Consider the following 25,859-nt stretch of genomic DNA (forward strand, 5'->3'; position numbering starts at 1 on the left):
CCTCTAGTGTGGACATGTAGTTATAACCTCAGACCAAAGGAGGGAACAAAAATTTGTCAAGTAATGATGTTGCAGCCTTAACGGCTCAGACCTCTACTAAAATCTAACACTGATCTCTGTAGTGCAAATTTTCTTTGTCATTTTTCCTTAAGCAGGCAAGGATGAGCCCAGAATAAAGGTAAGTGCCCACCTGCAGAGGTGGTCCTGCTAAGAAGAGTCAGAGGAAGCTGTAATCATTAGCAGCTGTTTGAAGCTCACTGTCCTGGATGTTGGCCATTACTGGTGGGAGGTCACCCACACCTCCTTTCAAAGTGCTGGATGATACAGCTCTAAAGATTGTTTCTAATCTCAGTTTTTATGTATAAGGGTGTTGGTTTGTTGTTTTTTTTTTCTGAAGTTTTAGTCACAGAAAAATAGGGCAATTCAAACTAGTAACTTCAATTGACAAATGCTGCTTTTGAGTTTGGCTCCAAATATAGTATGAAAATTATGAATTTGTTTTTCCAAGCAGAGAAAATCTGTAAAAAATAGAGCAATTGTTGGATTTTAGCATCCTCAGAGTTAGGCAATGTAGGGGACATTTTTATTTAATACTAAAAGGCAACATTTATTCCATAGCTTTAAGGTCTAGTGGCACAATATGGCTTATGGATATGAGGATAAAGTATCTTCCCAGCTGAAGAAGGGTGACTTTATACATGTTGCTTATTGGAAGCAGTCCATGTAAAGCGCTGAACTGTGTTCAGACTGCCTTAGAGAATGCTAGTTGGTGTAAGCCAAAACTGTGCCAGTAATCCTGTTAGGAATTAAACAGCACAGAGAATCATGTGCCAATGTTAATTGGCACTTCTAAAATTTTATTTTCGATAGTATAGCATAGCTGGAACCAAACCACCACTTCCAAACTACATTTAACACCAACTTCTGGTAGTACTCAGGCCTTTAAAGATGAAAAAAATATATTTTTAAATTAAAAGGTAGATGATTCATCTTTTAATTAAAGCTTTCTGCCTGTTTATTTTTTTTATTGTTTCAATTAGAAACAATATATATTTGTTTATAAAAAATATCCCAGAATGAATGAAGAGGAAGAGAATCATCTAAATATGTATATAAATGCGAGCAGATCAGGTGCACGTGCTTGCTTTAGAGATATTGTGATTGAGTCAAACCAAATCTGAGCAGATCTTCAATGCAAACTTTATTTAATGAATATAAATTACATTGCCTGTTTCCACAAGAATACATTATTATTGAGAAACATGATGTTGTCTTACACTTAGAAGCTTCTTGTTTCTGCATCTCAGACTTGTCAGAGATATGATAAATGACTGAAATAATACACTACATGTCAATTTCTACATCTAACTCGATGGCTGTTCCTTCACACACAGAGGTTTATTAGTGAAGGTTCTAAAGAGGCTTCAGAAATTAGAAAATAATTCCTTCTGAAGAGCGTAAAACAGCGTGGTTCTGCTTCAAATTCAATCACACTTTTACCATTAACCAGTAAAATGAAGTACAGAAAAACACAAAACAGCTGGGTTTTTTGATCATTCAAACCTTCAAAAACTGTATTATAAGCTTTTTTAAAGGGCTTAAATTCAAATCTTGTGTAAAAATCAATCTCATGGGCAGATTCTTTCAAGCAGTTAGCTGAGTTGCCGATTTTTACAAATATAGTTGGAGCACTCAGGTTATAACACAAAAGATGAGACTTGCCCCCATAGCCAAGTTACCAAAAGATAACTACAGAGTTTCATTTTGGAATTATTAATATTTTGACCTTCAGCTCTTCAGGGAAAAAAAAAAAATATCCAAGGGTTGAGAATACTTAAGGTACGATAACACACTTCCAAAATTCACTAAAGTTAAGAAGTGACTTGATCATGTGAAATTTCTGATAGCAAATGAGTGTTTAAGTTAGCAAACAAAAGGCATGTTAATGCCCTAGAGCTGCATGCCAAAACTAGACAAATTCATACCAAAGCACAATCAAATATTTTAAAGTAAGGGTCATTAGTCACTGTACTGCTATAACTCACAGCTCAGATAAACTGCATTCTCTGACATACGCCGCTGCCAGAGAGTGAGTCCTCAGATAAACCCCCCTATTAAAATAACATGGGAGTAGCAAGAAAACAGAAACTACTGTAGTACATGGGGTTGTGGGAGACAAGTTACTGAAACCAGGAGGTAAAAAAGGCCTCAGTCCTCCTCATTCCTACAGGGTGACTTTAAGAACCTCTACTTTAAGGCACTATCACAAAATAATAACTTTTCTATTTAAAAATAATAATAAATATAAGTCCTTTATTAAAGTTCAGGAATCTTACAGAACAAAAGAAAGTAACAAAATATTATTCAACTGCAAAAGGAAGTACATCATGATTGAATACACCATTTAAAACAGAAAACTGGCACTTTTCATAATATTTCAAACTGACATTGACACTTCCTGGTATACCTAAAAAAATCTATTTCAGTAAGTCTTCAGAAAGCCTGCAAAACTACAAACAGCATTAAGTTCCAGTTCTAAATTGTTTCCTACTACTAGTTTAAAACGATAATAGCATATTATATTGAACAATTATTTGTTTTAGATTGTGTTGGCTACCCAATTGCTTGTCATTCTTTCTTTTTGAGAAAGTAGGATTACTTACAAAGGGATCTAGCAAAAGAGGTCCAATATCCATTGATTTTTAAAAATAAATCACTGAAAAAAAATCACACTGCTTGATACAAAACAGAATATCCCAGACATAGATTTCTAATTGCTCTATTGTTTTTATTATCTAATATGCATCATTCCAGTAAGTCTGAATTTCCTTTGTTGAAATACATCTCTTTTTTTTATTTAATGACATCTGTTGAAGGGATTCCACAACCTGGTTATGAGTTAATAAAAAATTAAAAGAAATTGTCTATTCATTCCTGAATTTATGTAGCTTTACCTTTCAACTACTTAGATTAATTTTGATAAAAGTATCTACGCAATAAAATAAGCCCAGAAAATATCTTAAATAAATTAATTTAAAGCCTTTTTCTTTTTTTTTTTTTGTAAATTCTATTGCAGTTGCTTCTGATACAGTTGATATAGCTTTTTTCTCTTTTTTTTTTTCAATTGAAACAGGATCCCATTAAAGAAATAATAATTAAAAAAAAAAAGAAAAAGATAAATTCCCTCCTAGACTGAATTCACAATCTGTTTTGGCACTTCTAAATACTTTTGCTAATTCCAACAATTTTCTCTCAGAACAATGCATATCTTGCTCTAAAAGTTTATCTTGCTCTAAAAGTTTAAGAAAGACCATTGCACATTCACTATTTTATTTATATTTCTGAACAATACTTAATTTTATACAATGTACCTGATACTTAAATAATGTGATCTTGAGCTTGTCAGCAATTTTAATTCTAAAAGATAACCCATTGTAATGTACAACTAAAAACCAAATTTTAGTGACCCTTGATGAGATTTACTCTCCAAACATCATAAGTCCTTAATGTAACCAGTAATTTCTCAGCACCAGCTAAATAAAACCTCTTTCAACCGTATACTTGATTTTACACTGATATGCATTTATCGTTATTCAGTGAACTGTAACCTATAATGATATTGGAGGTAAAGAAGTTGTGTGCTGTTGACTGAACTCATGAGAAACTTTGGCCACAAAATAGCAATTAGTTTCCCTTGAATAGAGGTCTTTAGTGGGTGAACAAGATAAGAGCAAGTGTACCAAGACATATTTTAGGAAGTAGTATTTCTATTCAGCAATATTCTTATCAATGACAACACAAGTGCACATTAATCCCTCTTCTGAGTCACTTCTTATAAGGTCAGTACTCACAGATGTTTGCAGGAAAGTGTATACTTTCACTTTATATACATAATTTAAGCCTCTTTGCATTCATGTGAAGTACACTTCATTTTTTCCATTGCTATATTAAGACCAAGGACTGCTGTTTAGAAGATAAAATTAGTGTTGTGCTGTCTACGCTGGGATTCAAAGTTAAGGTAAGGTTTTCAAAATCACAGGTTATAATGACAAAAAATATTAACCCTTTCTTCCTTTCCTCATCTCTCCCTCTATCAAAAAACATCACCTACAGTTACATATGTTCTTAAATCTTACTGAAGAAAGCAAAATGATGGTAACATGATAAATTGTTGCCTTTGCTTGATTTACAGCAAAACAAACAACTAACACTTTCTGTCCTACTAATGAATTGCAGTGAATTAATGTGATGTTCTTTGCAGGAGAATTGATGATGAACTTATTGGCTGTTCCATGTGCCTGCCACTGTAATTTAGCATTCATTAATAACCACTTAAATTAGAGTGCTGTTGAACAAAAGTACAGTCTGCACAGTTGCAAGCACTTTTCAACTCTCACTTGAAATCTTACTACAGATTTGCTCAGCTTGAATCTTACAGGAATGATCTTTCCATTGCCTCCCATTCCATAGGGCAGCATAGTTGCTGGTTGCCTACTGTGACAGTATCTAACATCCTAGAACATGTTCATTCTCTTGTTTCTAGTCCTCTAAAATATAGTTTGCCCTCATTAAAAGTAACATTAATTATATACAAAGACACTTTTTATGTTATATGGAAAAACAGACAAAAAAAGCCATCCTACCTTTATACTTAATCCAAACCCTCCCACAGTCTGTCTTCTAATTGTTACTGTTCTTTCCTGGAAAAAAAAAAAAAAAAAGCAATTTATTTTAGATTTAATGTTTTCTGCCATAACATCTATATTCACAATTTAATAACTGTTTTTTGTGCTTCCATCCAACATTGATTTTTCTTGTTGTAATAAACTTGCAAGCTCCTGAACGTGAAAACCCCATGAAATCCATGTGGCAGAGGAAAAAGACAAAGTCATGAAGAAAAGCAGAGTTCCTGTCTCAGACAAAAATTACTTTTTTCAATTCATACCATACTAGCAAGTACTGCAATGTAGTAAGAACAGAACTATACAGTGTAACACTTATTGCACAACACATGCATTTCAGAGGTCTTAATCACAATTAGTCCTAAATTAGTCCCATATGCAGATTGAGCACTACATGCTGAAGTACATAAACTGCAGTCCTGCAGCACATTTTCCAATTTAGTTTCACCCAACAGGAATTCAACTTGTGTACTCCAAGACCACTCAGTGATGTGAACCAAAGCGTGATTAAGTGTACATGATCCAGAAATTCGTATCAAAGCACAGTCCTGATCCAAATTGAAAAGCTAATACAAACAGAGCCACTGTTGACCTCAAGGCTATGGTTTAAAAATCATAACCAATGATTTATTTGGTGTTATAGACAATTATTTAAAGTAGCACATTTTTTTTCCCTTTTATTGCTTATCCTAAAATTTGTTCTTTAAAGGCCATAGACTAGAGTCTGTCTTAGATATGAATATTTACCAAAAATACTTTTTTTTTTCCTATTGTCTTGTTGACTTTATTGTCAAAGACCACTTAGAATTAGTCAATTTGGTTATTGGCAAAAAACCCAACTTAGTATCAGATATACCATATGTCCAGATACAAATAGATGGAATATAGAGAGTTTTTAATGTCCTCTACATGTGTGCTGATTTTATACTCATTTCATTATGTATGTATTGCATAGCATAATTCTGCATATATATTTTAAATACATATATATATGTGTGTGTGTGTGTGTGTGTGTGTATATATATATATATTCATATATTTCAGTACAACCAGCATAGGCTGCCAGCGTCAGTCAGATTTGAATAAGCCTCTCACCAGACACATACCAGTGACAGAGACAATTAAATATGTACAGAGCTATTTTTTTCCTCCTTACATATACAGAAAGGAAAAGAAAGGATCTGGGGCTGCCCACAAAAGAGTTTTGGAAAACTGATATTGCTGAATTTGGGGGGAAAATCCAGTTGCCTTCTTTCTTTTTCACACTTTTGACAAATATGAATTTCACAACTGCAGAAAGAGCAAGCGTAAACTAGTTAGTTTTGGATGGCAAGACAAAATTGTTTGTCGAAAATAAGACTTTCTATTTATTTATTTGGCTAACACTTGTAAATGTTTGATCTAAGAAAGTGGTGTATGATTTTGTTCTTAAATGGCCAAACATTTTAATTTATTTAATTTGTTTTACATTTGAAATGCATGAAAAAAATACTTCGGTGTATCTTAAGTGTAAAGACTTACATATTATTCACAGAATGATAGCTAACAATTACAAACATGCAATTACTTATCTTTAAAAATACAAATCAGAATTACATACAAGTAGTAAACCATCAATAATCTCCTAGTCTGTGACTGCAAAGTTCATATGAACAGTATAGTGAAACAGCTTTTCCAGAACTGTCAGAAGCATCACACATTTCACAAACCATAATTTTGGCTTAGGATCAGACCCCAGCTCTGATTAGCTCCTCTTTTTTAACCCAGAAGTTCAGAAATAAAGTGATAGGACTCATCGGACCACAGTTAATCTAAAACTGAGTCACTGGTCAAGGGGTGTTTTCTCCTGTAATCAGTAAAGAAAAATAAATACATTCAATCCAGGTGAGTCAAAGCACATGCCCAAGTTAGGCAATAATCATCTTCATATATGTCCTCCATTGAGTATAGAGTCAGGATGTCAAATTTAACTTTGGAAAGAGGAACCCTCCCCTTTAGAGTTGCAAAGTAACTTGAATAAGCATTGTAATGGTAGATACCAGTTTTAAAATGCTTTGGCAGAAATCTCTTTTATTTGAGTAAATTTTTCTTTGGGACTTGCATGACTTGCATGTGACTTTTTGAATATGACTCACAAAAACCCCAAATCAAGCTTCATTTTCAGTGCCATCTTCAACCAAGGTGAATCGAATAAACCTTGTCTGCAAAGTGCTATATTTTAATGTGAAATAAAATTTTTAATATAATGGTTAATACAGTAAAGAGGTTTGACCAGCAAACTGAAGCAAATTATATTGTTCTGATGCCTTTAGCATTTCAAATTAACAATAAAATAATAAAATACTTTTCACTGGTCTAATAACTTAAAGTTCTTAAAATGCTTTATAACTATTCATTAATAAAATATGGCAACAACTCTGGAATGCAACACATTTTGTACCAGCAAAGAAGTGCTCAAAGTATCCTCATTGACCATTTATGCTGTTCTATGTCACGGTGCTGCTCCAATGATCTGCTTAAAATAAAATCTAACTAAAGATCTGTGTCAGCTGTAGATTAATCTATTAACATTCTACTGTTTTGCTTTTACCTCTATTTGCATAAGGTAGTGTTCTATGATTGAATTTGCAATGGCTTTGCAAATTCCAAAAGCAATTCATCTCCAAGTTTACAAAATAAAACATGAATCTTATGAAAAGCTACTTAGTTCAATAGGAAGACTATACAAAATGTCCCATGAGCTTGTAATGCCAGTATCACATTTATTATCCACATTACACCAAAGAGCAGGAAAGTTAGAGCTCCTAGGATTCTTATGCTTAAGATTCAGAAGAGTGTTTTAGAAGCTGCTTCCTGGAACAGAACAAAAGCAGTTATCATTTTATTGAAAAACTCAAAGCTGCTGCCAAGCTGTCAGCATTTTCTATGCCTCTAACTCAGAAAAATCCTCATCCACACACATGTTCATTGACTGGAAAGGAGAGCTAAGAGGTCTGGCAAAAAAATTCTTCCTCAGAGCTATGCAGTCAAACAGAAGCAATGCCTTTTTTAAGCTTTCATTATAGAGATATTAAAATTTCTCCTTATAATCTGTATGACCTTCTTGAGATCATGGACATCAGCTTAAATGCGATTAGAAGTAAAGAATGACCATGTCACCACACAGCAACAGTAAATAGTCACGAAAGGAAAACAGAATCCTATGTAATCATTAACTATTTACATTTAGTGAAGAGTTTATGTCATTTTTAATAGATAAATCTTATGGGACAGTAAAGATTCAAATATTTCATGCTGACTAGTATGTGATCTAAAAGGAAGTATAGTTCTTAATTGACTTTTAACAAAATGATCAATTAGTAATTCAAATTATTTATTCTGTATAATACAAACCAGTAATCTAATGTGATCTTATAATCTTTCTATGAAAGCAGTCAAGTAACAGTTGAGTAACAAAATGAAGAGACTTCAAAACTTTTCATAAAACTGAGTTGACAGCATGTGAAACTTCAATATTCCAATTCTCAACCTTTTTACTAGGATATAAATATTACATTTTTCAGTTTGGGACACTGGTGTGTCTGGTTATTCATCTTACAAGACTAAAGATATAAAGAATTAATTTATCTAGGTCCAGACAGAAAACAAGCCTTCTCATTTCACAGTGGACAGAACAGACACCAAGGTACTATACATATGGAAAAAAGCTGAATGGGTGCAGAACAAAACAGTGGGTGAGAAAAGAGGAATAGTGTGAACAGGAATCTACAACAGCACAGTGACATGGAAAAATGTAGGGAAAAAAAGGAGAAAAATGTTAGAATTGAATTTTTAAAATGGAATAATGAAATATAAAGATATAATACACTGGCAGCAACTTCATAAATGAACCCGTTAACATTTGATGCCATAATATCCTCAAGGCCGTGCTCTCATGTAATTCATCAGCTATTAGTAATCCCACCACATTTTGAAACAAGAAAATGTCATGAGAATTTATTTGTTTTCATTGAATTATTTATTACATTTTCAAGAAGGGAGATTTTATAACCTCTTTTGGTAACGCTTTGATCTTTCTTAGTGGCATTTCTTTGGATTAATTGACACAAGCAGTCAAACTTTACACTCAGAGTGTAAAGGACACAGGACACAGGTCAGTCATATCCCACTTTGAATTCATAGTGTTAACAAGATTTGCCAACAGACTTGCTCATCTGCTTATAAACTCCATTGTGTGACATTCAAAGCTTGCCTCCTTATTTCAGTTTCTCAGGCAACTGGAGAAGGTTGCCAGTAAGGGACAGTAGCAGAATGCCTGGTCAGTTGGAAAACCCCTTTCATTTGCAGCCATGCTGGATACTGAGGATGGTAAAGGCAGCTGTGTTGTGTAGAGTGTTAACACTGACTGGAACCAGCAAGAGTACTCAACCCTTCGCTTGTTCTCACTTCAGAATGTTCCCAGCCCTAAAGCATATGCCTAAAGGCAGAAATATTTACCTAAGTCTATACTTGAAAAAATTCTACTCCAAGGATTGATTTATTTCAAAAGTACTCCATTTCTTAATATAGAAATAAAAGAGTAAAAACCCACAAACCCAAAGTCAATATGGATTTTAATTCCCACTATGCTTGGTAACAAACACTTTCTGTAGTTCCGTGATAGCTACAGCTATAGTTTCCAGCTACTGCCACACATCATATGCTGCCGTTGATCAATGCTTTAGGTTCTCCAAGTGTTTTCTGGTTTGCAATATTTTCCTTTTTTATGGGGGAAAAACCTTCTTTCCATGAGAAAAAGCTATTCTGCTATTTCAAATTTGGCTTTTCAAATGGCAGTCCTGTGTTTGAACCCCAGTAGATTGCTATGCTTTTAAGTTTTTAAATAGCTGCAGAAAAATAAGCTGGCTTAGGTTGTCCATAAATGATCACATATACATAATATCAGTTTGTCACTTAAAAGCTGTCCAGATTGGCAGGGGGGAAAAAAAAAAAAAGGTTACTACCATCTGATAGATACTTGACGACTTCTGTGAAAAAAACGGATTCACTCCACTGAATAGCTGACAGATACCCACACAATAATAATAAAAACAAACAAACAAAAAAATCACTATTCTTACGGTTAGTTTTGTGAAGATAACAAGACTGGAAAGTGCCTGAAAGGTGACCTGTCTGTTCACGTATTTGCAATTCTCTCCAGGACAGGGAGTTTCACTTTGGCATCGTTCATACTATTCAATCACACATCAGAATCAAAACAGTAACTAAATACAGAAATAAATATAATACAGAAAGTAAATCAAAACCACGTTTACCATTTTAAACTTTTCACTTTTTTCTTTATTTATTTTTCTACTCATTAACATTGCTGATGTTAATTGAACTTATTTTACCTTCAGCAAAATATATGTAAAGAAAATTTAAAACTCAAAAGAGAATGATCCAATGTAACAGATAAGAGTCTCAGGAAGTCTCCAGAACTGTAAAATGTGCAAGCAAGGGAAATTATAATGACTTAATCTGACTGCTCAGGCAAGTCACAGTTAAGTGATAAGCTCTGAATCTATACTTATATTTAAGATTTAATACCACCTTTAACATTCAAATTTGGAAAAAAAAATCAAGAAGGCCATGCTATTGTGTAAAGTATGTAAGTTGAAAAACTATCTCTAACATGACTTTTTTTTTTTTTTGTAGTACCATATGGGCTTTCTGTAGAGCTGTCTTTCAACACAGTTGTTTTCACAATAGCAAAAGGGCAACTTTAAAAGTGAGATATAATGTGTTCTTATATTTACAAGAAAAAGAATAATAATTGTGTGATTAACAATGCCAGAAATCAGGTCTGCCTACAGTTAAATAATTTAAGTTAATGTTACTTTCTGACCTTGGAACAGGTGCTTATCTTATTGATGAAGGTTTTTTCCTCTATCAAAAAAAAACAATTTAGGTCCATAGGTTATATTCAAATACATTTATTTGTATCAAGCTCAGTTAAATCTCTGAACAAATGTCATACTATGCAGAGAGCTGTTGCTCTATAAATTAATTAAAAGGTGCATTCACTTTTTATTAGTATTGAAATGAAGAATGATCTTCACATCAATCTCCCCATAAGATCGCTAATCTCAAAACATGCTAAAAATATTAGCTTAATTAAAAAATGCATTACTACACATCAGCATAGAATTACATTACTGACAAGAAATGAGAATCATCTTTATTTTATCATCAGGTGAGTTAGCATTATTTTGGAAAAATCTATGACTCCTTATCAGAATGCTTAAGAAAACTTTGTAAAAATGTAAACTGTCCTGGTAGCTGAACTTAGCAACTTGCCAGCTGCTCACCATTTATTTTCAGTCTTTTAGAATCAAATCATCCATCTTGTCAGATGGTACACTGACATATCCTTAGCTTATGGATCATACATTTACATACACTCCATTAGAAAAACTTCTGGGTACGATTAGCAAATGAATAAAATCTGTTAAAGAAAAGAAGGGGAAAAAAAACCCCACCACAGCTCCCTAGACGTATAAACTATTATTCATTATAAAATACAATAATCCTTTTGCTTAAATTTCAGATGTTCACAAAAGGTGATAGAAATTGTAAGGATAAACTCTAAAATATTTTTTTTACTATTCTGGAATTGCAAAAATTAAAACTTTTCCTCGGAAAAATTCTATTGAAGAGTCCTATTTCAGATCAGACATGGTGTATCTTAGGTTATCCTCCCTCTGATCATAATTTTCAGCAACATCAGTATTAGACCATCCTTTTTAGTCCAGGGTATTGACCTATAAGTCTAAAAAGACTGGGAGTTGCCTTACCTATCATCTGGAACACCATATAGCAAAATGTTGTGCCTATAATTTCATGAAATTCAAGAAGTAATTTTAAAAGGAAATAAAAAATCTTCAATACTTTCATCATCAATACTGATGAAGTTCCTACATGGTTTAATTCAGCTGTTTTCAGGGCATTTATTTTTCAGGTTAAAAGAATAAAAATTCTAACTGTTCTGTAGGACAATAAACTTTCATGGAGATTTATAACAGTCATAAGAAAGCTGTCTTTTAGCAATACCACAATTACCAAAAAATATTTTATGAAGGTCCAGTTCTTTAGGGGAGAAAAAAAGTGTACCTGACCTAACAGTCACCGTTCTTGTCTTCCATTTTTCCCACAGAGGGACTCACAGATATCTTCAGGACACAAGCTACTCCAACTCAGACATACACTCCCCATATTACAATCCTTGTCTCTACAGGCAAGGATCTAATTTGGATTAGTAAAGACAGTGCCTCCTACTCCGAGATTCACAAAATGTTTTCATCTCACTTCTGGTCATTCTCACTGGAGTTCAAAACGACATCAGATAACCGCTAGCAGCATAATGCAGAACCCACTGTTCATATCTCTTGGAAAGTCTTTCTTGTTGCACACAAAGAAATCTCTGTAATACTTGTTGATGCAATTGATGCTCAAATTTAGATCTAATCTACAAGATTAGGGCAGGACCCTCACTAACAGTATCATTTTGTTCAGTCTACTAAAGAAACAGATTCTTTTTTTTTTTTTTTTAGTGTTTAACACTGTTTATGTTGCTTATGATTTTTTATGCATATAATTTTCTTACTCTAAAATGTATACAATGAAATAAGAAACAAGATTCCTTTGCACTTCAGTTTTCAGAAACTAGAACTGTTTTCCACGAAAAAGGAAGTGTTCTAAATTAAGAACTAGGTCCTTATCCCGTATACTGAAATTAAGAAACACCTCATTCCTAAGGAGCCATCGATTTAATTTATATGATTCCACTGAATGCAGATCAGGATACCACCGGAACGTTAATTGCCTGTTTAAAGTCTGTCCTACACAGAGGAGCATGCAAATTGATTCAGATCCAACAAACAGAAGAGGCACTGCTCTGAACTAGAAACATAGTAACAAGCCTTTTGCTCCTTAACAGTGCAGAACTGAGTAAGTAAAATTTGTAATAAAATTATTTGAATATTATTTATTAAAATATATTAAAATGACTTCTACTGTAGCTACTTGTCTGTAAAATTTAACAGTGCTATTGTCCCTTAGTTAAAAATTTCATTTTTCTTATTCAGTTTATTCTATGAGGTATTCAATACCAGTTGCTAATGAAAACACTTGCTCTTGCTCTGTAGAATGTAGAAAAATAGATGTGGTCAGTCATCTAGAATGAAAGTAAGACAAAACAAAATCAACCAAGCAAAGTAAAAGATAAAAAAAATACAAAACAAAACAAACAAACAAACAAAAAACACAAAAAAGAAACCTCATAAATCAGGAATAAAAATGAGGAAAAAATGAAGGAAAAAAAAAAAAAAAAAGCCCATGGAACTTGTCTGATCATGCTATACAATGAAAACACATGATTCCAGATGACTGAAATGACCTGTGACAAGATGACAGTTAACTGTCTGCAAAATACCAATCCTCCTTATTTGGAATGAACATACTGATTCAAGACCTAGTCTGAATTCCGGAGGAAATCAGGGTAAAGTGCTCAAAATTCACTAGCCTAACAATGACACTTCCAACAGATACGAAGCTCCTCATCGCCACACTAATATTGATCAGTTAATGAGTTATGTATTCAATATGCAGATAAGATAGCAGGAATGTAATTGGTGAAGCAAATCACCCACTATTTTCTACAGTGCCATTGCAAAACTTATCAGGTGGGCAAAACTGTCAGAGAAAGCCTTGCTGTTAAATGGGAAAAAAAGAAAAAATAAATTAAATATACATTGCATGAAGACATTTAAATAAAAAGTTCAGCAAAAGTAACAGGTATTACAGCACAATAATGAAGGTCATATTTTTGAGTGATATGATCTTTTAATAAGTAATGCCAGAATGGGGTTGGTGGATTAATGATGCAACACCGTGTTTTACAAAATCACAGAATGGTCAGAGATGGTAGAGAACTCTGGAGATCAAGTTTGCTGAAGTGATCTCTAACGTGATCCTCCTTGGCCAAGAGGTAGTCTTCCTTTCTCCAGAAATCCTCTCTTGCCTCCAGGGTCTCAGAAATGGAAAGGCCAGCCTTGGCAGTGAAGGTTGAAGTAAAGAAGGCATTCAGTAACTCCGCTTTCTCTGTGTCCTCCGTCAACAGGGCACCCACCTCATTCAGCAGCGGGCCCACATTTTCCCAAGTTATCCTTTTCCTACTGACATAGTTGAAGAAGACTTTCTTGTTGTCCTCGACCTTCCTCACCAGATTTAACTTCAAATGGACCTTAGCCTTCCTTGTCACCTCTCTGCATGTACTGACAATGGTTCTATATATCTCTAAGTGGTCTGTCCTTTTTTCTGCATCCGGTAAACTTCCTTCTGCTGTTTCAGGGTTGCCAATACCAGCTTGCTCATCCATGTAGGCTTCTTGCACCCATCGCTTGATTTCCTACTCATGTGGATGCACCCATATTGAGCTTCGAGGAAGTGATGCTTGAATATTAGCCAACTCTTCTTGACTCCCCTGTCTTCCAGAGCCCTAACCCATGGGATTCCTCCAAGCAGGTTCCTGAAGAGGCCAAATGTAGCTCTCCTGAAGTCCAGGGTTGCAGCCCTACTTATTGCCCTGCTTCCTCCATGCAGGATCCTGAATCCCACCATCTCATGGTCACTGAAGCCAAGGCTGCCTACAGCTTTCACATCCCAAACAGAACTTCTTTCTCTGTGGAGACAAGGTCTAAAAGCACGCCTCGCCTTCCTGGTTCCTCTACCACTTGCATCACAAAAGTTATCATCAATGCTCTGCAGGAACCTCCTGGACTGCATGAGCCTAGCTGTGTTGTCCTCCAAGCAGATAAAAGGGAGGCTGAAGTCACTCATGAGAAGCAGGGCCTCTTATTGTAAGGCTACCTCCAATTGTCTGTAGAAGGCCTCATTGACTTCCTCTTCCTGATCATTTGCCCTGTAAGCAAAAACCCACAACACTATCCCCCATGCTGACTTGCCCCTTAATCTTTACTCATAAGCTCTTGACTTGTTCTGCATCCAGCCCTAGGGAGAGCCTGATGCATTCCACTTGTTCCCTCACATCAGAGCAACTCTGGAACCTCTCCTTTCTGGCCTGTTTTTTCCTAAAAAATACACAGCCATCCATGACAGCATTCCAGTCACACAAGCTATCCCTCAATATCTCTGTAATTTCAATGAGATCTGGCCCTGTGACTGCACACAGATCTCTAAATCTTCCTGTGTATTCCCTGTGCTGTATGCATTGGTGTACAGGCATTTCAGAGAGGTAATGGAGCATGCCGGTTTCCCAGAAGGGGTGCAAGAGGATCCACCATAGCCACACACACCTTGAGGTCCTTGGTATTTCGGAACTCATCTTGGGAGGCAGCTAAGGAACATATTGCTGTGGTTGGCCTGGCTTATTCCCCAGTTAGATGCGATGGCCTAGAGCATTTCCACTTTGGACCCCTTGCCCCAAGTTCTTCACCTTTAAGCCCACCTCAGCAAGTTGGCCAGCTGGCTGCCAAGGATTCCCTTGTCTCTTCTTGACAGTGAGAACCCATCCCTCCCTAACAGCCTGTAGTCAAAGAATGTCCCATTGCCATAGAAGCCAAAACCCTCATGACAGCAGCAGCTGGAAGTCCACATTTACATGATGTGCATTATATGCCTATTTCTGGCTGCACCCATTCCCCTTACTGGTAAAACGGAAGAGAAACTAACTTGGGCACCAAATTCTTTCACTTGCACTCACAGGGCTTTGCAGTCTTCCTTGATTCTGCCCAGGTTCTGGCTCGTGGTGCCGTTCGTGCCCACGTGGAACAGCACCAGAGGACACAGCAGTTTGTGCCCCGGGCAATATGTGGCACCCTCCCCGCAGTACCTCGGACCTCAGCTCCCGGCAGCAGCCCACCTCACCCGACCCCTACCAGCTGCAGATGGGCGCCGCAGTGCCCCCCAAACGACAGGCACCCACTGCAAGCGCCCAGTGTGTCTTTTTGCAGTGACCAAGGTGCTGCTGGTACGGTATCTCCACACAGACCTTGCTTATGGGTGTCTGTAGCTGCTAAAGCTTCATATCTGCTTCTGGTTGTAATGCAGGAGGGTGGGGACTGAAGCAGAGGCCTGCTTTTGTCAGTCACTAGGGTCCAAGGTGCCTCATCCTCTGGGGTGTCCGTGACAGGAGCTGGTTCTGAAGCCTCCTGTCAGTCTCCACCTCAGAGCCCCTAATACTGCGCAGCCTTTTAACTGCTTCCTGCAACTTGGCCGCCTGCCGTAACAGTGTCAGCCTGCGCACACCTGAGGCAGGTACTTACCTGTTCTTCAGGAGAAGGCTCAGGGCACTAGTGGCAACCTGCCACCTGTGCTGAAGCCTCCTTCCTTACCAGTTCCACCTGGGTGGAAGCATCAAACATCGCAGGGCCTTCTCTGTGGACACGCTGGCTTTAACCCTGAGGGGAGTGCCCACCATCCCAGCAGAGACCCAGAGTGCCTCCCTGGGTTCTGGACCTTTGTGCAGGGTGCACAGCCCTCCCTGTGGGCCCTCCTGTGTGAACTGCCATGGCATGTCCTGCTCACTAGGGCTCTCCAGGGCCACTTATATCTCCCGCAGTTGCTCTTTGAAATGCCTAAGATGTGTCAGCCTCGCTTGTGAGAGATGCTGGCTCCTGGAAGGGTATTCAGCAATTCCTTGGGTTCCCCTGACCCAGGAACCCCCTGCCCACCTCGATAGCCTGGGCACAGACCTTACTGCTGCCGGCACTTCATTCCTTGCTGGCTGAGTTTGTTGCTAATTGAACAGCTATAGACTGAGCTTGAACTCATAATTTCTTTCTGTCTGGGCTTCTAGATGTCCTGTATGTTGAGGAATGGTACTGTTTGATTGGTAAAAGGTGCACCTATACTGCATATAAAGCACACAGACCTGTATTAGTAAATTCTATTTGCACAGTACGAAAGTCTCAAAAGATAATGTCAAATTTGTCATGCAAAGAAACCCAGCCTGTATGGAGACAACGTAGGCAGAGTGTTCCTTTTGTTTCAGAGAAAAACTCAGAACCATTCACCTTGAAATGTTCATAACAGAGAGATGGGTTCTCCTATACATTTTCCATTAATCTTCCACACTGTCAGCACTGCTAACATTCCATCAATTTATTTCTGGTTTCTGCTTTCTATCTTTTTATTACACTTCTTTTTAGAGATACAGAGATGTGGCAACAGCAGCAATTAATTAATAAAAGACAGACATAATAGCAGTCACACAACATTTGCATAAACAGATATTACACTGCTATGCCTCATAAGATTTACCTTAAAATCCTATGATGATTTTATTTAGCTCAAAATGAGACAAGAATGGGTATGATATTTTTCCATATATCTTAAAAATGCCTCTGCAAAATATAATTACAGTATCTATAAAAATGTCTATAGAAATGAATAGTAAATAGTTTATAATATTTTTTGCTATCTTCTATAATTAAATAAAAACTTTAGCATTAGAGTAGTTCCAGAACCTACAATATTATTCTGTGTTACATTTTAGAGATCTTTCAAATAATTGCCTGCAAAGCTCAGTTTCTTGTCCACAAAATTCAATACGATGCTTAAACAAGGAATGTGACACATCACGTAAAAAAAGTAATACATAAATCACACTATTACACTGTTCCAGCTGAAGTCCATCTTTATTAACATGATGTGCCGGTAAAACCAGTGATCTTCACAGCATGGATTGGCAGCATGCACAAAGTCTGGTGTTGTGCTACCATATGAAGCAATGAAAGCAACAGAGGATAGCAGATAAGTCCTCTACCAGCAAAGCCCTGCCATAACAACTATCCATTAACTGTCTTATCAACTCTACAGACAATACTCAGATATGTAAGTACATTGAGATATGTGTACTTGTGCCATCACAATGCTTACGTCATTCCTATCTCAATCAGTGGCTCCAATATTCAATGGTGAGTGCAGAGAAAAAATACTGCAGTCATGCATATAACTTATTATCTTACTGCTGCTTCTTAGATGAGTATTGCTAAGGTTAAACATACTTAGTGTTAACAGAATAAAATGGAATATCAAACCATGGGAGTAAATGCATACATATGCATTTGCACATATGCACACACACACATACACACAGAGTAATTTTGCTTTTTATAAAGTACATCTTAAAGAAAAAAATAAAAACTACTTACACCAGAATAGAAAGGCTCACCAGACACACAGATCACATCCTGCTCCTGGATCATCAAAATATCTTTGGCTAAGTGCAGTCGCACTTTGAAAGGCTCCTGGTTACCATCCTGCAGCAAACAAATCCCTGTCTTTGTCTTCAAAGGAAGGAATAAAGAAAAAAAAAAAAAGTTTTCTCAGCATTTTGCATTACTTGGAAGTGGTATTTTGAAACAGAAGAGCTGAGATAGGTACAGTTACCATAAATACATCAACAAATATCCAAAACTATTACCAGTGATCACTGCATTAATTTACTGTGCTCAGACTACAAGAGAATGATGGTTACAGCAGCAAGTAGCGAAGGCAGACTGCAATAAAAAAGTGCTATTCTGCCCATGATGAATCTGTGAAACTCCTTTCAGATTGCTTCAGAGCAACTCTGCTCTTACTTTCCACCTCTTTATTAAATGATGACACCTCACTTGGAAATGAAAGCTGATGTTCCACATATTACACTGATTTTGACACAGAAATACGTACAACACTGCCAAACTAGCCAGATATGAGCACTGACAGCCTACATGAACCTGTAGTGGACCTTTCCTAATCTTTTTTCCTTCCTTATGCTTTTATGTTCCTTTTCAAATGAGGGTGCTGAAGTTAAGAATAATAGAAGAGAGATCAAAGAATGCAACTCCGTCTAGTAACTTTCTTTTTGCTCCACTTCTGTGTTTTACATTTATGGTTAGAGATCTGAATTCTGTAGGACTTTTCAATATACAATAAAGGCCTTTCCAACAACTTAACAGCTTCATTTTGCTAGTACCTACTTGTGCTACTTATTTTGAGCACTATACATAAGAGGTTTGAGTAGCGGAAAAGTCTGCATGATTAAGTACCTGCAGTATTTAGTAATGTTTCCCTGAATGCTGCGTTGAAAATAGCATTCTACAACACTGCATAAATGGACAAAAGTCATGTTGGTATAGCATTTTTGGTATGAGAAATTTGCTTATAAACAATTAAAAAATTTAGCCTTACAACATGTAATTCACCAATATTAATACTTATACCTATTTATTGCATAGGTGCAGATATGTAAGTATACATGTATGTATCTCAGAAGAAAATTCATATACAAAAAGTATTTAAAATCTTGGACCCATCAGTGCCAATAATAAAACTTCAATTGTCTTCATTCAGGTCAGATATCAATCCACACTCCATAAAAAGTTGGCTAGAGAGATCAAAGAAACAAAAGTCTTGCTGTGAACTTTAACTGCCAAGGTTGACCTGGCTGAATCCAAGGGCTCTTTCTCAGACAAGAGTTTAAAAGAGAATTTAGAATATCTCCCCATAACGTGCTCTGATACCTTACATCCATTGTGTGGAGAGAACACAAATATGGAACTGACTGTAGGTAATGGCAGAAGAAAAGTTTAAATTGTTCTCAAGAGGTTTTAAAAGAGGTGGAAAGGTCAAGGACAACCTTTAAATAGCTCTACGTAATGTCCTCCACCAACAAACTATTCTGTCACTTCTGCTCCATGCTCAACACTCAAGCTTAGGAAATTGTTTTCCCTTGGACACTAGTAACGAATGTATATAACTCAGCCATAACTTTGAAAGTGGCTTTGATGTTTTTATTATTTTTAAGTTAAGTAAGAAATAAAAATGAAGAGGTCTACACACTAAACTCACACAGAGGTCAGTGAAAGCTCTGGTCAGAAGACATCATACAGCCTTGTTCTAACATTCAGGTATTTTTTTTATTATTTTTTTTTTTTTAACAGGATGAGACAGAAACTGATTGACATGGACAGGCAAATAATAAAAATGTAAAATGTCTTTCTCCTGCACAAAAGTTTGCAGACCTGCCCTTCCACCTCCCAGGATAACTGGCAATGGAATAAATTCTGCCCCTGATTATAGTAACTGCCTCCCTGCTGAGGGGCTTCTTTGTGCAAATTAGAGGCAGATAACCACAGCAGACATAATTAGCCATTTAGAATAAAATTAAAATTCAAGTTGGCTTCTAAATGTGTATGGACTGAGCTTATTCAGTCTGAACAAGGAGACCAATTTTGGGAACATCAAAATATTTTGGCCTTTGGAAAGATCAGTCATACACACTCAGGGGTCTTATTTACATCAGACACTCTAAAATGTAATGAACCACTTCAGTGTTGTTGGGCTTTATGAAAGCTGGTTTACGATACAGTTCAAAATTAAATCTTCGATTATATAACCTCATTCCCTTTCCCACCTGAAAGCAGCGTTAACAACCATGTGAAAAAGGAGAAGCATGTAGTTTAGTTTCATTAGATAAGCTCAAGAGAAGTCCTTGAGAACAAAGACTGGAAGTTATTTATTTCATTATGTTTCATTTTTGTCTGCCGAAATTTCTTTTTTCTTCTGCACCCCATGCCCTTTCAAAGCATCCAATAAACTGAATCAAATAAAGATATGAGCTCCTGCATCCTCATCCAGAGTTTGAACTTCAGAAAGATGTCCTGTATATATGGTTTCATTTAAATTACCATGCACATCAACATTTTTCATCCATGTGGCCCCTGTAAAATAGATCTGGTTGGAGGATGATCATATGTCTAGCTTATATCCCTGCCATCTCTAACATTTTAAGAGCTCAGATGGTATGCATGTGTTTGTGTGAGGTGTGGGGTCATAACTGATGTTAGCTTTTGTACTCATTACTAATTGTTAAGATATTCCATGAGAGGGTGTGCAAAAAAATACCCTTCAAGCATTCTACATTCCACTGGCAGAGGACTCTGCCCTATCCCTGACTTACAGCAATAAAACAGCATACAGCACGTAAGCCACACTACTGTAACTGTCAGTATGACTCCATGCAAGGCATCCTCTGGTGCTCAAATGTGTGATGGACTTCATCACCTTAAAACAGACATCGACAGAGAAGCATAGGTCAGCTGATAACAATTTGTTACGCCAATACACCTTGACTGTATGTTTGAGCCAAAATCGCCAGGAACATTGCCCTGCTTACATTTATAGCATCCTACTTTCTTCATCCTATGTATAGAGTTTGGCACCTGTTGTGAAGAGGGCAAGAAACTGAGTAAAGTTGCACATGTTTATGAAGCAGATGAGCTAGACTAAGGAATGGATATTTAAGCAAAATACAGTGGTGGAAGAATGAGTTTCCATATGGGAGAGGAGTCAGTGACTTCAATAAAAGCAGTGGTGAAGGAAGGCAGAGGTAACTACGTGACAGATGCAGTGAATGTTGCACCTGCACAGTACTGCCTCTGTCGCGTCATTCTACACCCTTTTAAGCTGAGTTAGACAAGAACACTGATGCGGCAAGAGCTGATGTTCTTGGCAGGAGTTTAGAGACTGCCTACTGTTCCTGAAATAAAATAACTACAAGAGGAGCTGAAAACTCATCCCTCTCTGCTTTGCTACACCAGTTTGTATTGAACTTTCTACTTCAGATCACTATCAGAGAACCATATAGGTTGGCAGAGCCCTCAAGGCAGACTGCTTCTACAAAGAACATGGTCACATCTTTATTATTATCAACAACAAGGCAGTGAAAAGAAGGCCATTTAAAAATCTTTTTCCATTACACCCTGACTTACAGCACATTGTCCATATTAGCTCTGTATAAAGACCTGGCCCTAATAACTTGCCTAAAATGAATTTAGAAAAGCTTACATACCATAAACACCTTGGTGCAATATATATTTGGCCCTCAAAATATTTCAAAATTCATTTCAGATAAAATATACACAAAACCTACAGTCTATATATTTTGCTAGTAGCAGAGTCTCTACCAAACATACACCTAAATTAATACTCTATGAGAAAAAATTTTAGAGTTACCTATTGATTTCAAAGTCAGTTTCCTGGAGGACTTCCAACATTTTATTTATTTTTTTAAAATTTATCTGGCCTAAATAAGGCTACTGACAGGTTTTCTGTTGAAGAAGTTTCTGTTCACATTTCCCACTATTTGTTGCTTTCCTTGTAATTTCTTATAAGAAAAAAAAATATCTAAAACTTTTCTGTGTTTTTTTCTGGAGGAGACTTATTCAGTATTTCTGGCAATTTTAAGTACTCTTCATTAGTTTTCAGGCTATATATGACTATCTTTTTGTTTATGCTATCTTATCTCTTTTGCCTTGTGGTAATAAAACAATTAAGGTAGCTTTGCTTCTTCTAGGTTCAAATCAGTAGGAAGACTTCAACAGATAGGTCAGTTATATATATATATATATATATATATATATATATATATATATAAACTCTGCAATTTAGTTTTAAGCCATGAAATCTATTTCTATCATCAAGAAATACCACTAAGGAGAATGGGTTGCAGAAACTGCCTTAAATATGTATATAGTTTAGTTCAGACTAATATCCACATTTTTGTATGTTCATTTGAACTGAGGCTGACCTCTGAGTATTTAGAGATGTGCCTGTCACTCTTTATAATCACAGCTATTATAATAAAAAGGAAAATTGAATCGGAGGTATAAAGGCAATGAATACGAGATGTAGAAATATGTGTCAGAAGCACATAAAGGATGTTTTTTTTGAATGGTCCAGCTACTCATTCTGTGGAGGTGTTGCTATCATAAGTGAAAAGCATATATATTGTCAAAAATGGGAATGCAGTCCAGATACACAGGGATGCGTTCAGCTTGTCATTCAGAACATCTTTTATCAGATACCAAAATCTTCCAATGCAAAGGATAGCAAGTCCATTCCCACAGGAGTTTTACACTCCAACCTGAAAGAACTGCAGGAAAATTTCAAATTTGTACTTAATCTTCTTTTTCTTTGATTTTTCCAGGTATTTGACAGGTAAGTATTTGGCTATGACATTCTTCTTGTAAGACTACAGACTTACAGAGAATTTCCTTTTTTCATAGTCAGATTAATTCAATACGTAAAGTAGACATTTATAACAAAACATATATTTATATAAGTATGTGTATATATGAGCTTCTTACTCAACTAAGGTATTTTTTAGAGCAAAGTCTTTCATTTTCTGACACTATAAACAAACAAGTTTTGATGTCTGACTTGCCAGTAAGCTTACTAGGACTAGATTATATCACTACAGTTGAGACCAAGAGATAAGATATCATAAAATTGAACGCTATTGCGTGAACATGCATGTTTCTTCAAATTTAATTCACCTATTACATGACATTCTGACAGGCATTGAAAATTGGCAGTCATTTTCCATCTTGTGATTGTGAGATTAAATTATGAGTTGAAGCTAGATTTAAGAAAAATTGCACAAACCAAAGGTATTAGAAATCCCAGCATTGCCATTTGATAGCATTTATAAACAAAGGAAATAATCATCTTAGGCTAAAAAGTGCAAATCAGAAGCTGGCATAAAGGTGATGGGAAACAGTCCAAAATAGTATACAATAAAATTTATGAAATAAAGTAATGAGAAGGTCAAAATACTGCTTAAAAATTAAAACACATTCTGTGGCAGGCAAAAAACCCCAGCAAGATGGATATTGAAACAGAGGTCACTAGACTTGTGAACAAAATTGCATCAAATTACAAAGTTTGTGAACTCTACAAGAATATTCATAGGATTCATAAAGCAGAGGACAGATTACCAATTCAAACTAATGCTTCAAAGAAACAGTGGAGCGCACTGTAAAAACAGATGAATAGACTATAAACATGAAAATGAATGGGGTGTTTACTAATTTAAGTAAGTTTGACGTTATGTTAGAAATAAAAAAAGCCAAGCTAATACAAGGATGGGATTTCAAAAGTCAGGAAGTTAGAAAAGTTAAAAAGGTGCTCATGCAGCTTGTTCATCAAGCACATGGAAAATATCAACTTTAGGTAAAAAAAAAAGTATCTAAGGGGAAAATGTTCTAATGCATTACAAACATCCCAAGTCTTCAATTTAATCAGAAGGGTACTTTCACTGCAGAGGACAGTACTGTGTCAGAGATTGAGGTTATCTTCCAAGAGATAGTTTTCAGAATATAGAATAAGGTCAAGCGAAGACAGGAGAGCGTTTAAAGAACCCAGTGACTCTACAATTTATGCTCTTGTAAAGTTCAGAAAGCTCAGGATAAAGGGTAAAAAATGAGATGGGTAGTCTTATGGTTTAGAAATTGTTGAATAAGTACAAGAACCAGTGCAATGGACACATTTGCTGATCCACGAGGGGAAAGAGCAAAATCCAGAATAACTAAATCAAGAATAATTAAATATGAAACAATGGAAAACTTCCCACAGCTAGCAAGTGGAGAAGCCACAACAAAAAATTAACTGTAAGTTTCCCATCATCAGATACCAAGTAGTTTCCCTTAGAAAAAATATGTGTATGTGTGTAAGACCTCATTTTTTGTAGTGCTATTTGAATTGTCTAGCACAGAAGGTATTTTCTTGGAGAATAAAACTACTTAAGGATGACTTGAAAGGCAGCACAGACTATAGATAAGATGCTTCAGAAAGAAAATAATCATTAGGACCATAGGCATCATCTTGGGATTGACATCAATGTGTACCTGTCTACATATAAATCTTTAAGCTCTCATTATGATCAATGCTTGTTATAGACAAAAAGCACACAGAGCAATTCAGCAGGTTTTCGGAGAAGGGAATTGCTCACTAGGCTCCACTGACTGTACTACTCAGATCTGCAGTAGGAACTTAGGCACAAAGTGCATGTGCAGGTACCTACAAGTAGGCAAGACCACGTCAGTGTCCAAATCTCAAACCAAATCCCACTAGTAGACACTAGAAAAAATAAGGGATGCATGAAAACATCATTACTATGAAAGGACAAGGTTCCCTCAGAGACATTCAATGCACTGGAGCAGCAATTATTCAGAATTAAATGATTAGATTAAGGATTAAAAAAAAAAGTGTCATGGACACTACGGAAAACATGCTCTAGACTCAGTGCATCTATGTGGAATATTTTGCTTTTATGCTAGTTGATACTCATTACAAACCATTTACTGCCATTAGCAAGGATGAGGATGGAAGTAGCAATGAGAGTCTGAGCCGCACTCATAATTTTTTGGAGGGTGAGCTCAGCTCTTCTACAGTGGTGGTGGTTACAGAACTCAAGGAAGGGGAAAGAAGGGCAGTAAGATATTCAGAAGAAAGAAAGAGGGGAAGAAGAGGAAGATCAAATAGCCAAGTTGCCTCCTGACAGCTTTTATTGCCATCATCAAAATCTACCTAGTAACTATTTTGGCATAGACCAGAGATTATTTTTCCCAGATACACAGTACATTGGAGAATTTGATACAAGAGGGGATGGAGGGGAAAGAAGCCTCGAAGTTGTAAATGTAGTGACTAAATAACCAATTAAACAAATGTACATGGAGCAAAGTCTACAGCTACTTTATGTTTCATGTCAGTAGTTGAAATAAATAAAATAATACCAAAATATCTGTGGCTTGGAGTGACTAAACTGTTGTTGAAGAGAACGACAAGTTAATAAAGGAGATAGTGTCACTATGGTATTTTATTTAGTCAGTATCATCTTTTTCATAAGAAGCTCAAGTATTAGATGAAGTTTTGGTGAAAAGTCTGGCAAACGTTAAGGTATTAAGAAAACTGTATTAAAAGTAGTAACTGAAAAGTATATACTGGGAACTCAAACACCTGACAGAATGGATGATTACACCTCATACTGAACTCATGAACAATCATTCAGTAATTACTTAATATTTGGATAGTGAGCTTGAAAGGACTGTCCACATCAGTAGAAAAAAAAAAAAAAAAATAACCCTTCTGGAATCCGCAAAGTAGATAAAAACCACAACTGTAAGGTTATGTGATAAAATCTTGTCTGCACACACACAAAGGAGTACATACAGACTATAGCAGATGGGGGAAGTCCAAATAACAACCTCCCAGTTCCATCAAAGGGAACATCAGCCTACTGAAGGCCCATCACCACAAGTCCAGAAGAGTACAGGAGCACAACGGCAGGCA

General features: G+C 36.2%; 1 protein-coding gene across 4 annotated transcripts in view; it reads right to left on the reverse strand.

Annotated features, from left to right (window-relative positions):
* Positions 1–25,859, reverse strand: part of SNTG1 (syntrophin gamma 1) — a 358,597-nt gene that overhangs the window by 148,222 nt on the left and 184,516 nt on the right. For 2 of the 4 annotated variants that reach the window (XM_055800561.1, XM_055800560.1), the window contains exons 3-4: positions 17,897–18,031; positions 4,644–4,700 (exon numbers count right to left, since the gene is read on the reverse strand). In XM_055800561.1, the coding sequence (XP_055656536.1) occupies positions 4,644–4,700; positions 17,897–18,031 (192 nt within the window). Of the gene's footprint in view, positions 1–4,643; positions 4,701–17,896; positions 18,034–25,859 lie in introns of those variants that run through there. The other 2 variants (XM_055800563.1, XM_027792468.2) reach the window with 1 other exon arrangement.

Source organism: Falco peregrinus, chromosome 3 (genome assembly GCF_023634155.1).
Source record: "Falco peregrinus isolate bFalPer1 chromosome 3, bFalPer1.pri, whole genome shotgun sequence".
Classification (NCBI taxonomy): domain Eukaryota; kingdom Metazoa; phylum Chordata; class Aves; order Falconiformes; family Falconidae; genus Falco; species Falco peregrinus.